Raw genomic sequence first — 12,209 nt, 5'->3', positions numbered from 1 at the left:
CATATATTAATGGAATGGCAATATCATCATAGTCCTGTCTTTAAGTGAGGTATGTATGTATGTCTATATGAAATGCAATATGACCAACTCAATAACATGAGGTGCATGTGGCATGTCCATTCAACAAATCAAGCAAATTGATCAATTTGCATTCACCAAAATCCTGCAATTCCATGCCAGAAAATGTCTTAAATAAAAAAAAGTAAAATCCTCTAGAAGGTGTACAGTAGTGATGGCTTATGCTTTGCCTTTTGGCACTTTTTTTGTTCTGTGATGACTGTGAGTATGACACCCTGTTCCATTGTGATTGTTTGGCCAATGTGAAAATTATATGTAGGAAGTGTGGTTGATTTTAGTTGTCAAGGATGGCAATGGTGAAAAAGGGAAAACAGAGAAAGATAGAGACACAGCAACAGAGATAATAAATGCCAAAGTAGAATCTGCACGCAATGACTGACCAGACTGTTGGATTGCATTTCTCAAGGATAACCACATTGACTGCTTCACACTCTGCCACATATATTCTATTGCATACAGTTAAACATCATGGTACACTAACCATTTGCAAAGTTCTCTAATTCCAAAAGCTGAAAACACACCCTGTTTAATCCATCCTACAAACAAAAATTGTCCAAAATGTCACCGTCTATCAAAAAGCACCATATGCTTGTGCCTCAGTGTATGATTGAAAATAATTACACTCTATGCATAAATTTGGTGCCAGAAATGGGACTATGAGGTCTGACAAATTCTAGAAGGAGGCTTCAAAGTTCCTTGCTGTATTCCATGCATTCTGTTTTCCAAGAGAAAAGTTTCTTGTGTTCCACTCCTCAGTGAGAGCCATCAGTTAGTTTTGTAGATCTCAGGTTCCCCTTGGACTGTTTTCCTTGGTTGCCTTGATAGACCGGATCAGGCTTCCCTTTATAAGGCACTTCCGATTCTGTCATTCTGGGCCAAATATATATGTTTTTCTGGTTACTGAAGCTGAAGAAATCTTGACCTGAATGCATATAGTTGAAGACACCAAGAGTTAAGGGACTCAACATGGATATGACCTTTGGAACCTAGGGAGTTAGCATGGAAATTAAGCCATGTGATAACAGAAGAAATACTAGTTATTTTTTCCAACCCATAAGCTAAGTGTAAGCATCTCTGGCATGTCTGGCAAAAGTGTGGCTCAGCTTTTTTGAATTTATGTCACTCCACTCTAGCATTCCCGTCTTTACCCTCCCCCCTTCTCTGTCAGCTATGTATGGGGTAGGGGCTGAGATGGGGGATACAGCTGTTGTCCCAACTTGGGCGACTGTGATGTAAGTTATTGCCTTTCAGAAACTAAACAGGGTATGAGACAGCGAACCCAGCCAATGAGGAATTAGGAAGAATAAAATGTCCCAACCAATGGGTGCAAGCCTGCGGGGTATATAAGCTAAGGGCTAAAACCTTCAAACTTGGGCAACCCCTAATATTGGCTTTGGTGAACAGGATCTGATCCCAAGGACTGTTACCTCTTTCTTTTGTGCAGGTAAAACCCAATTTGTCTTGCAGGATTGAGTGGAAGTGGGAGGGAATTAGGTTGTTATAATATTTATAAGGTGAATTTAAACATGTAGCTCATGTTGGTACTTAAAATAAATATTTGAATTCATAAGAGCACCTCCTCTGTCTCTTAGATGTATGGGTTTGAAGATTTTATTTCATATCTTGGCATGTTATGCTATGAGGGCTATAAGCTACTGTTTTCCAGAAGGGCAGCCCAACTTGCACCCTGTTTATCTGCATTTTGCATATGTGCATTGGACAAAGTAGGGCGATATGATGCATCTAAGACAGATACAGCTGAGATATCACTGCCAATAAGAATATAAAAGAATGTTACCGTGTAATAACTAGAGGGCTTACTCAGTGACAAATTGTTGCATTTGTTGAATGGAAGATGGAACTAAGTTGCATTCCTATACAATTTGTTAGGATTAACAGTACTTTATACAACAGATATGTGTCAGGTTATTATATCTTAAATTTCATAGTACATAGAAATATTGCAGATGAATACATGAGCTTCCCACACTAAGCCAGCCATTTGACAATTTGACTAATCGAGACTGGGTAGAAATAAATTTTTAAAAATCTGTTTCACGCCCCTATTTTCACACAAAAAAAAACTTTCTTACTTGTGGCATCTGGTTTATGAACTACTGCTTGACTGTAATTTTCCACATAAGAGTTTTGCATGTTATGGGCATAATTTTTTAATGATGATTTATATTTCTTATACTTCAAAGCACTTCGCTTCTGATTGGGGGAGTATTTTTCCAGTGATGGGCTTTGTGCATACATTGATGTGTGGCTTCATTGGTTGGTAGAGGTTGGAGTTCAGCATTGTCCAGTGGTAGGTGCATATCACCTAGTACTGCCTCAGCAGGAATGTTCTGGTGAGGATTGTGTAAAGCCATGTGTATATCTGTGTGATGCAATACTCTGGTAATGGGATATGCCTCAGAATGTAGGTAACAAAACCCAGCACCCATTTTGGACATTTATAACCCACAGCTGTCCCTCAATTCTGAAATAGACCACTGTTTGACAGCTAATCATTGATAGTATGACCACCTGGAATATTCTGGTGTTTTCTAATCCTGTGGTAGATAAAGAAAAGTAAGTATATCCCACTACAGACAAGATCTGAGTGCAAAGATAATGGATTTGTAAGAGTGGTTACTGGTACAGTTTATTGGCTGCTTCACACGTTGCCTTGTAGACTGAACCAACAATTCAACTTATATTTAGACAGTTCCAAATGTAAAGAGCTCTGCAGGAATGTCATGTAAAGAAGCTAGTGAGTCTAAATATGCATGTTATTTTTATTGTATTTATTTTATTTTTATTTTTTTTGGGGGGGGGAGGTGTTAAAAATGTTCAGCTGCTAGGTGCATACAAGTGCTACAGCTATAAGTGCTATTGATAGGCTGTTCCATGAGTTGGCTGATGACATCTATAACTAGTAAAGGGACCATGGTTTTCACAACCTTTGAATTGTTGTTAAGCAGACACTCCCTCATAGTCTTAATGATTACTGGCTACAAAAGTTGTTCTTGGTTTCTCTGCCTCACAGATCAGAAAACATACTTGTGCCCCCTATTTTTTTGTTTTTGTGATTGTTTCCCACCACTCATACATGGGGAACTGAAACTGTTTTTGATTGGTTGAGAGATTAGTCACTGTTCTGTAACAGCAATACAAATATATCTTTTCCAGACCACGTAAGAAAGCAATCATGCCTTTCGGAAACACTCACAACAACTTCAAACTGAACTTCACCGTTGAGGAAGAGTACCCAGACCTCAGTCAACACAACAACCACATGGCCAAAGCCCTGACCAAGGAGATTTACGGCAAGCTGAGGGACAAACAGACCCCCAGCGGCTACACTCTGGATGATGTCATCCAGACTGGAGTGGACAATCCAGGTAAGGGTTGCAATGAAAGGGCCAATATCAAATAGTGCTTTGATGTATTTCTGAAATCCAAACCAACATGATATTCTATTATTTTCAAAAACGTGCTGTTTGATGAGCTTCTAGACAATTAAAGGATTTAAATCACAGAATAACAACCCGTGTTTTTAAACTTAAAACTTAAGAATCCACACACATTAATGTAAACTGTCCAAGCATGGATGGACAACAACACCCTATCATAAGGTTGCAACCTTATCCTTTTACACAAGTCATTCAGTTCAGATTTCTGGGTTATCAGCTATCATCTTGGCCTTGATTGTGAATATGCAAAGAATGCCCGGATTCTTGATTCCACTCTGTCCTCAGGCCACCCCTTCATCATGACCGTTGGCTGTGTTGCTGGTGATGAGGAATCTTATGAGGTTTTCAAGGATCTGCTGGACCCTATCATCTCTGACCGTCATGGCGGCTACAAGTCCACAGACAAGCACAAGACTGACCTGAACTTTGAGAACCTGAAGGTACACTGCCAAGGCTCAGGTATCAAAACAGCTGTAAATGTTATTATAATATAAAGAATATGTCAGTAAATGATATGATGAGTGTGCCTCTACAGGGCGGTGATGATCTTGACCCCAACTATGTTCTGAGCTCACGTGTGCGTACTGGGCGCAGCATCAAAGGATACACCCTGCCCCCTCACAACAGCCGTGGTGAGCGCAGAGCTGTTGAAAAGCTGTCTGTTGAGGGTAAGTAGTGGCCCCCATTGTGCACCTAGTGTACCACTATTCCTTCATTAGATTACTTAATAATCACTTAGCAGACATGTATATCTAGAGCATCACTGTTATACCTGATTTATACGCATATGCCCTTTTGTAAGTGTTGTGCAACAAAAATGAAGGTGTCGCATTTGTACTTCGGCAAAGGCCTGCCGGCAGGATTCTGTTGTCTCTATGGTAACAAGACTGCCAAACTGCTGATGTTGAAATTTACTTTTATATATACTTTTTAAAAACTTTTTATAAATACTTTTGTTAAAAAATATGATGTGAATGGAAAAAAAGGTGGTCTGTCAGTCATATAAACCACATAACGCGAAAAAAGGTGAATATATTCTAACCTAGTAAAGCGGATGCGTCATATGCTGGCATTTCAACTATTTTAGTATGTCATCTAACTGGTTCAATGATGTAATTCACAGCATCCATCCCCACATCGTACACGCACTACTTTATTAAGCTATTTATTCTCACAGATTTTCCTCTATCCCCTGCATTTTTATTAACACCAGTCAAAACCAGAATAATAGACTATAAAATAAACTAAGGTATCCACCACAATGAATTTTGGTTTTCAATCTGGCTGTTCATTCATACAAGGCGACAAAGTATGATGTCTGCAATGTAACAGAATTCTAGAGGTGAATTCTTTTTTTCAGTTGAAAAATTGTCATTTTTGTAAAACGACACTTGTCGAAAAGGTCATGGGAGGAAGTATAAATCAGGCTGTAGTCTCAAGAATACAATTTAAAATCAGTAAGTGTATAGTTAGTCAAACAAACCCACAATTGGTATTTTAATTTAAAAAAACCACAGAGCTTGCCTATATTTACACAACTATACTGAAAAGAAAAAAATAGAATAGCTAAAGAGGGTCAGGGCATTGTGCAGTCTGAACAGGCAGGCCAATTTGGTTTGGAAGATGCGTGGGATTTCTTCTGTTTTGACTGCTGTAGGAAGCTTATTCCACCCCCAGGGGGTTAGAACAGACAGTAAAAATGATCAGCAAGTGCAGGAATACGATATGTGGTGGAGGGGGGGGGGGGGTTCAGATGCCCACAGGTAGCAGAATTGAGAGGTCTGGTAGGTGTGTGGAGCTTGATGGTCTTTTATTGATATAATGGACCTGTCCCTTCAGCTGCTCAGTAGGCTAGCAAGGTTTTGAATTTGATGCTAAACAATTTTGGTAACCAGCGGAGGGATATGAGTAGGGGAATGACATGGCTGGGCCTGGGAAAATTGTAGATCAGGTGAGCAGCAGCAGCTTTCCACAAGTTGCTTCTATCTTAATCGCTATTTTATTTTATTGTATTATGTTGTTTCAGTACTGTAGGTATTACATTACTGTAGGTATTACTACAACAATATCAAATAAATGAAAAAATAGCCACAAGCAGCAATGAGTGGGTTCCAAGTCTTAAAGTAACAGGATTATTTTATGGATTTCAAGAAAGAAGAGATGATGGAAATGGTAAAACAAGAGAGGGTTTGATGGTAATTTAAAGTGTTAATGGCAGTGTAATGTCCTCTCACTCTCCATACAATTTTATATGTTTAAAAATTATTCCCTTGGTGGAGACTCAAAACCTGTGGTTTCTTTTGACGTTTTTTTACAACGTTTGCAGCTAACAACAGCTGTAAGTGGTTAGTGCCAGTGCCTAGTGCAAGATTGGGGTGTCAGTAGGTAGAGGACAATTTGAGAGAGCCATTTGTCATGTCATGTGTCTGAGTTTTCTCTCTTAATTGTCTTCTGTTTGTTCACATCCTCCTTAGTCAGGTTACCCACTAGTAAACAACTGCAAATGTTTATACATTACTCACAACAATATTGTAGAACATCTGAACCACAGTAATACAAAAATCTAAGGATATGAGCTTTCGTAGGAATTACAATGTTGACTGAGCTCTCTTGAAATTATAACTCGAATTTTCTCTCCAACTGAATTTCTTGTCAATTATGACACCTAGGTATTTGATGCACAACACAGTCAATGGTACACTGATATGCTGTTTTATTTTCCTCAGTATACAGCAAATAAGAACTCATTGTCCACCATTCTTGAATTCATATGAAATATGATATATACATTCCAAATGAATAGGCCACACCCCCTCTGACTTATAAGCCATTAAAGGAGTAACATGGTGGGTGAACGTGACACTTGCCAGTAGTCTTTAGGCAACAACAAGACAAATGTTCATAATTTTTTTTATTATTCAGTCATTTAAATGTATTTTAAAACTTATTTTTCTAAGCCTAAACTTCCCACTATAAAAGTTCATCTGAACTGTCTGGGCGTGGTAATGAAAACTGTCAGTTAGCTATGATTGACAGACCGTACCCCGTTACCATAGCTACCACCATGCTACGCGCTCATCTTGGGAAACTGCTTAGCTAGCTTTTCACAAGCTAGCTAACTTAGTATATCAAGTATCGATAGCTAAGGACGTTGACTTATATCCAATAATAATTTTTGCTAGCTAGCTAGCCAAGTTAAAACCACAACTATAATGTCCTTATGAAAGCAAACTAGCTAGCTGGGTCCCCAAATATGATTTAGAATGAGCTATCACAGCAACCTGACTGACAATAGGGAGGGCAAAATGGAGCTTTAGAATGTCGCCAGCAGTGTATGCGCGTGAGCTCGACAATACATTTCTCATGGGAAAAGTAGTTTGTCACCGTTTTTTAGCTCATTACAGTGGTTATAGAAGTGACAATAATTAAGTGGTACTGTGCTGTTAGCCTTTATTGATCGCCATACAAGGTTAATGTGAAGTAGCTAACATAATCGGACAGCACTAACCCATAAAAATGTACTTTGAATGATACTTGCTCAATCAAACGGTAAATCTCAAAAACATTCGATTATAGTCAGCGGCACTGAACATTTCTTTCACAACCTCAATAAACGGCAAAATTCCCAGTAGAAGATTGAATTAAACCTTTTAAAGTTATATATTTTCTGAAACGTTATCGATTCCGCTTGGCCACAGTGAGTGAATGTTTATGTAAATTACGTCAGCCTTGTTGTTTGCTACCTAAACTTCAGAGCACACTTGTAGCAGGACGGTGTGTCCAGTCAGATTTCTTTACGGGGCGTGGAAAGAGGAGTGGTTACTGTACTTGTGACGCACTAAGTCGATAACATTCTCAACCGGTTGAAAATAGGACGATAAATTTAAAACGCTTATTTCTCCAAAAATAAACAACGGACATATTCAATACTTTACTCATCGTGTTTCTACAATGCCTCTTGTACAAATAACACATAAAACCGAGAAAGTGTGAAAACCACCATGTTACTCCTTTAAGTAATAGGCTGTACCCACTTAGACAAATTCCTGCCAGACTTCACATTTGGACAAATATGTCTCACATCCTGAGTACTTGATTTTGTCTAATTCCATCACTAGGTTTTCGAGGTATTGTTTTGTGATTTGTAGCACCCCATATTTGTCAAATTAAATATACCTGTAGATATATATTGAGGAACCTAAAGGATAATTCCATTATGACATGTCAAACCATTATGTAATTATATCCAATTTTGTTGAAGGCCCTGCCAATTTTCAAGTTCATTGGTTAATGTTGTTTAACCAATGAGGCTATGTTGTTTGCCCGATTGGGCTGGTTTACAAAAGCATTTGTATATCTAGTCCAATAAACATGCACAGAAATATTAGTGAAGATTGGTTGACAAACAAAAAAGCCTTCAGGAATAAACAATTTTCAAAAAATAAAAATTGGCAGAAAATCTATGACAGAGTTTACTGGTTTCATTTGGAAATTTGTGGGGCTCAATCACATTATTATGTAAACGAAGTATCATGAAAATCAGACATATGGTGTGGGAGTTACTACTGTTTAAAGGCAAAAACATTTTGTTCTTTAATTGTTGCACCACCCAGAGGCCAATTGTGCTTATATTGCATGGCCATATAGCCTCAAGTAACCTGACCACTATGCCAAAGCTCATGTCTCTATTGTTTACCATCTCACAGAAAATTGCAAAAGTGTGGGAGAAGATAACAATAATAGCATAATAACAATAACAACAACAACAATTCTAATAATAAAATACAAAAACCGTAGGGTTTCAGCATTGTGGCCTGAAATACTAATAATATCACAGAATAACAATTTTCTAAATTAAGTTATGTGACTGACTTTGCAATTTGTGGCATTTCATGAAATGTCTGCACCTGCAGGCTATTGCTGAGTTTTACTTGTCTGGCTTAAAAGCTTTGAACAGCCTGGATGGAGAGTTCAAGGGAAAGTACTACCCCCTTAAGAGCATGACCGACAAGGAACAGGAGCAGCTGATTGCTGACCACTTCCTGTTTGACAAGCCTGTCTCCCCCCTGCTGCTGGCTGCTGGTATGGCTCGTGATTGGCCTGATGCAAGAGGCATTTGGTGAGTATGAGACTTTTTACAAAGAACTAATTTATTTAAAAATAATGTTTATTAGTCCATATTGGATGGACTAATATTTGTATTGATGACTGAGCTGTTTTATAAAGGCACAATGACAACAAGACCTTCCTCGTCTGGGTGAATGAAGAGGATCATCTGCGTGTCATTTCCATGCAGCAAGGTGGCAACATGAGAGAGGTGTTCAGACGTTTCTGCGTGGGCCTGCAGAAGGTGTGCATCAGGATTCAAATGCCCCATCACCCTAACACTAAGCATTACCCTAACCTTAGCCCTGCCAAAGCTCACAATGCCCTCAGTAATCTACCTCACCTGTCACTCCTTCATCCATATCAGACCTTTCATGCTAACAGAAAATTATCTATTTATTTGATACAAGCTATTTTACCCAGAACCATACAATTTGCAGTTATCATATGTCCTGCAGATACTCATATATTCACCCAGTTTTATATGCATCCATAAACAAAGTATAGTGTTCATAATCATATGCATAATAATTGAAATGGTTGCACCTTGTGGGAGTAGCTTATCTGGAATTCCATTCCTATTACTCTTCATCTGTGACAGATTGAGGAGATCTTCAAGAAGCACAACCATGGCTTTATGTGGAATGAGCATCTGGGCTATGTGCTGACCTGCCCCTCCAACCTTGGCACCGGCCTGCGTGGTGGTGTGCATGTCAAGTTGCCCAAGCTGAGCACACACGCCAAGTTTGATGAGATCCTTACCAGGTTGCGCCTGCAGAAACGTGGCACAGGTGCGCTTCTTCTATACACTGCATATTCTGTCTGAAAACAGTTGATATGTACATGTGGACAGACATGGAACATGAATAGACATGTGAACTCCTTTGCATCTTTTCAATATGATAGCATAAAATGGCAGATGAGCTCTTAGATGAGGACCTCTTTCCTGTTTTCTCCAGGTGGTGTGGACACTGCGTCTGTGGGGGGTGTTTTTGACATCTCCAATGCTGACCGTCTGGGCTCCTCTGAGGTTGAGCAGGTCCAGCTGGTAGTTGATGGTGTGAAACTTATGGTTGAGATGGAGAAGAAGCTGGAGAAGGGAGAAGCCATTGAAAGCATGATTCCAGCTCAGAAGTAAAGAGGGAGTTGCACTTTTTATATTGTGAAAGCCAACAACACACATGCCGACATGGCCTTTCTAGAGACTCTTGACTCCATTCTTTCATCCCTATTCTTTTTTCTCTTCTCTTCCTCCTTTTTCCATTCTGTCTTTTTCCATATTTCCTGTGCTATTGGTAAAATCCTGGGATCACGCCTCCACCACCAGGCATTCCTGAAATTGTGACATCACCAACATTTTTATTGGTTTAAGAATCAGGAAACAATTCAATAAAACTAGCCCCATGACACAATCAATAAAGATGATCTGGTCTTCATTTGGCTATGATCTATGCTTTGTTTTTGTATTAATTTTGTATGTGAAGAATGTTTTGTTTATGACATCATTACTTTACTAGAAGTGAGTTTATAAATACTAGTGGTGACAGTTAAAGAAATTGATGACAACTGGCCCAGCCACACTCCTCATAATATAGCATCATGTTTCCTTGTGTGCATGGAGATAAATACACATACATTATTAGTCTGAGTAGCTAATGTTAACTTGCTTAACTGAAGTAGTTCAACAAGTGAGGCTGCTAATTTGTCTGGTTGAACTGCAAAATAACTCTTATAATCACTATTATGTCATTCCAAGATCATGTTTAAAATTTAACATTTTGTCATAAGTGTCATAACAGTGTATTATGAGTATAATTTCAGTAATACAAGTAATACTCATGCCACAGTACAATAATATCACATGTCAAGAAATGACATACAATGTATTCTGAGTGTAACAGGGGTGTAATAGCAGTTTGATAATAATAATAAAAATAGTAATAATAATAATACTAATAATAAACTTTATTTGTATAGCACCCTTCATACAGAGATGCAGCTCAAAAAGTGTTTTACACAGTACAGTGAATTAAAAATTATTAAATAAATAAAAATAAATTAAATAAAATACCATGTGAAAATAAAAATACCTAAAATAGCACAAGTAAAAATATTTTGTCCTTATGTATGGAGTTCCACAGTATGGGGCATAGTGGGTGACAAAATGTTAGTGAGTCTGAGATATAAGAAGGGGCTATACCATTAAGAGCTTTGTATACAAATAAAAAATAATAATAATAATTAACTGGAAGCCAATGCAGGGTAGCTAAAACAGGAGTAATTTGCTCTCTTTTCCTGGACTCAGGAATCAGAGTCTAAAATTACTCCAGGGCTTTTAACCTCTGATTTGAGCCAGGCCTCTGAGTCTATTTAAAAAAAGCTTCATTTAGATTTGGGTCCAATTAAAAGTATTTCAGTTTTTTCCTCATTTAATAAAAAAAATGCCCCTCATACATTGATTTATAGAAGCAAAACAGTTGCTCAGAGAGCAAAGGACAGAAAAGGGGCAAGAAGTTTAGAATACTGAATGAATTCCTGGGCTGAAGGCACACCCACCTCCTTCTCCTACATGGGAAACAAGGGTAGCTGGAACCCACACTTACATTGAAAGGGAGACAGGTCAGTAAAGTAATTCATAAGAGTATTGTGTATATAACTCAGCCCATGGTAAAAACTTGGGGCAGGGCTGCCTGCTGAAAAACACATCGAAAAGGTCTTCAGGGGACAAACTGGGAGACCAGCTAAGGAGACTGCAAAATCTTGCCCTCGGTCAGAAAATGTAACACGCGTAGCTTAAATGACTTGCTGAATGACTAACAACCAGACCCATCAGAAGGTGGCAACCCCATGACAAAGTCCATTGCAATGTGCAACCAAGAGTGACTTGGGATAGGAATGGTGTGCTGGCAGGCACACATTTTTACTCAATACGCAGGTGGGACAAGCTGTGACAAAGGAGCACACATCAGACTCCTTGGACATCCACCAGAACCACCTCTGAATGAATTTGAGTGTGTGCTGGACTTGAGAATTTAGAGTTGTGGGGCCACAGCAGAACCTGTGAACTAACAGAAGGTGGAATAAAGAAATGGTTACTAAGTACCATCCAGGTTCAGGTCCCTGCCATTCAATGCTGCCAACTCAGTGGTTTTCCCGCAGAATTGGAATACTTTTGAAGTGTTGCTGCGGGTTGAATTTTTTGATGAGGGGTTGTCGGTTGTTGGATGCTTCGCAAATCAAATTAGTGATATTTATATATGAATATTCACATTTAAATGGAACTATTTTTACAGGCTCGGCAAAACATAATGATCGTGATGGGGCTATTTCATCAATAGTCTCCCCTACCTTTGATGACGAAGAAGCAGGTAAGCTGTTCCCAAATCAGTTTTGAAAAAAGAGGACAAAACACATTAATATCTTTTGCAATTCATCTGTGAATTTATATTTGTGTTTTGTCATTTTTTTCTTGAAATAGAAGACAGAGCCATTATGCATTTATTACAGATAAAAAATAAAAAGCAACCATTGTTTTCATACAAATGTTTATGCCTTTTTTCGCCA

General features: G+C 38.5%; 1 protein-coding gene across 1 annotated transcript; it reads left to right on the top strand.

Moving 5' to 3' along the window:
• The first annotated feature begins 1,414 nt into the window (after positions 1–1,414).
• ckma (creatine kinase, muscle a) lies at positions 1,415–10,081 on the top strand. Its single transcript, XM_035433101.1, has 8 exons — positions 1,415–1,522; positions 3,256–3,467; positions 3,825–3,979; positions 4,075–4,207; positions 8,487–8,658; positions 8,766–8,889; positions 9,247–9,436; positions 9,605–10,081. Exons 2-8 carry the CDS (start codon positions 3,275–3,277, stop codon positions 9,781–9,783), a joined length of 1,146 nt encoding a protein of 381 aa, XP_035288992.1. The 5' UTR covers positions 1,415–1,522; positions 3,256–3,274; the 3' UTR covers positions 9,784–10,081.
• Positions 10,082–12,209: the final 2,128 nt, after the last annotated feature.

Source organism: Anguilla anguilla, chromosome 9, assembly GCF_013347855.1.
Source record: "Anguilla anguilla isolate fAngAng1 chromosome 9, fAngAng1.pri, whole genome shotgun sequence".
Classification (NCBI taxonomy): Eukaryota; Metazoa; Chordata; class Actinopteri; order Anguilliformes; family Anguillidae; genus Anguilla; species Anguilla anguilla.
This window is presented reverse-complemented; position numbering and strand designations above follow the sequence as displayed.

Bases quoted from the DNA above. Each gene is read 5' to 3' on its own strand.
- ckma (XM_035433101.1), top strand. From the start codon at position 3,275: ATGCCTTTCGGAAACACTCACAACAACTTCAAACTGAACTTCACCGTT. The intron at 3,468-3,824 runs GTAAGGGTTGCA...CTCTGTCCTCAG, and splicing joins GACTGGAGTGGACAATCCAG to GCCACCCCTTCATCATGACC. The intron at 3,980-4,074 runs GTACACTGCCAA...GTGCCTCTACAG, and splicing joins TGAACTTTGAGAACCTGAAG to GGCGGTGATGATCTTGACCC.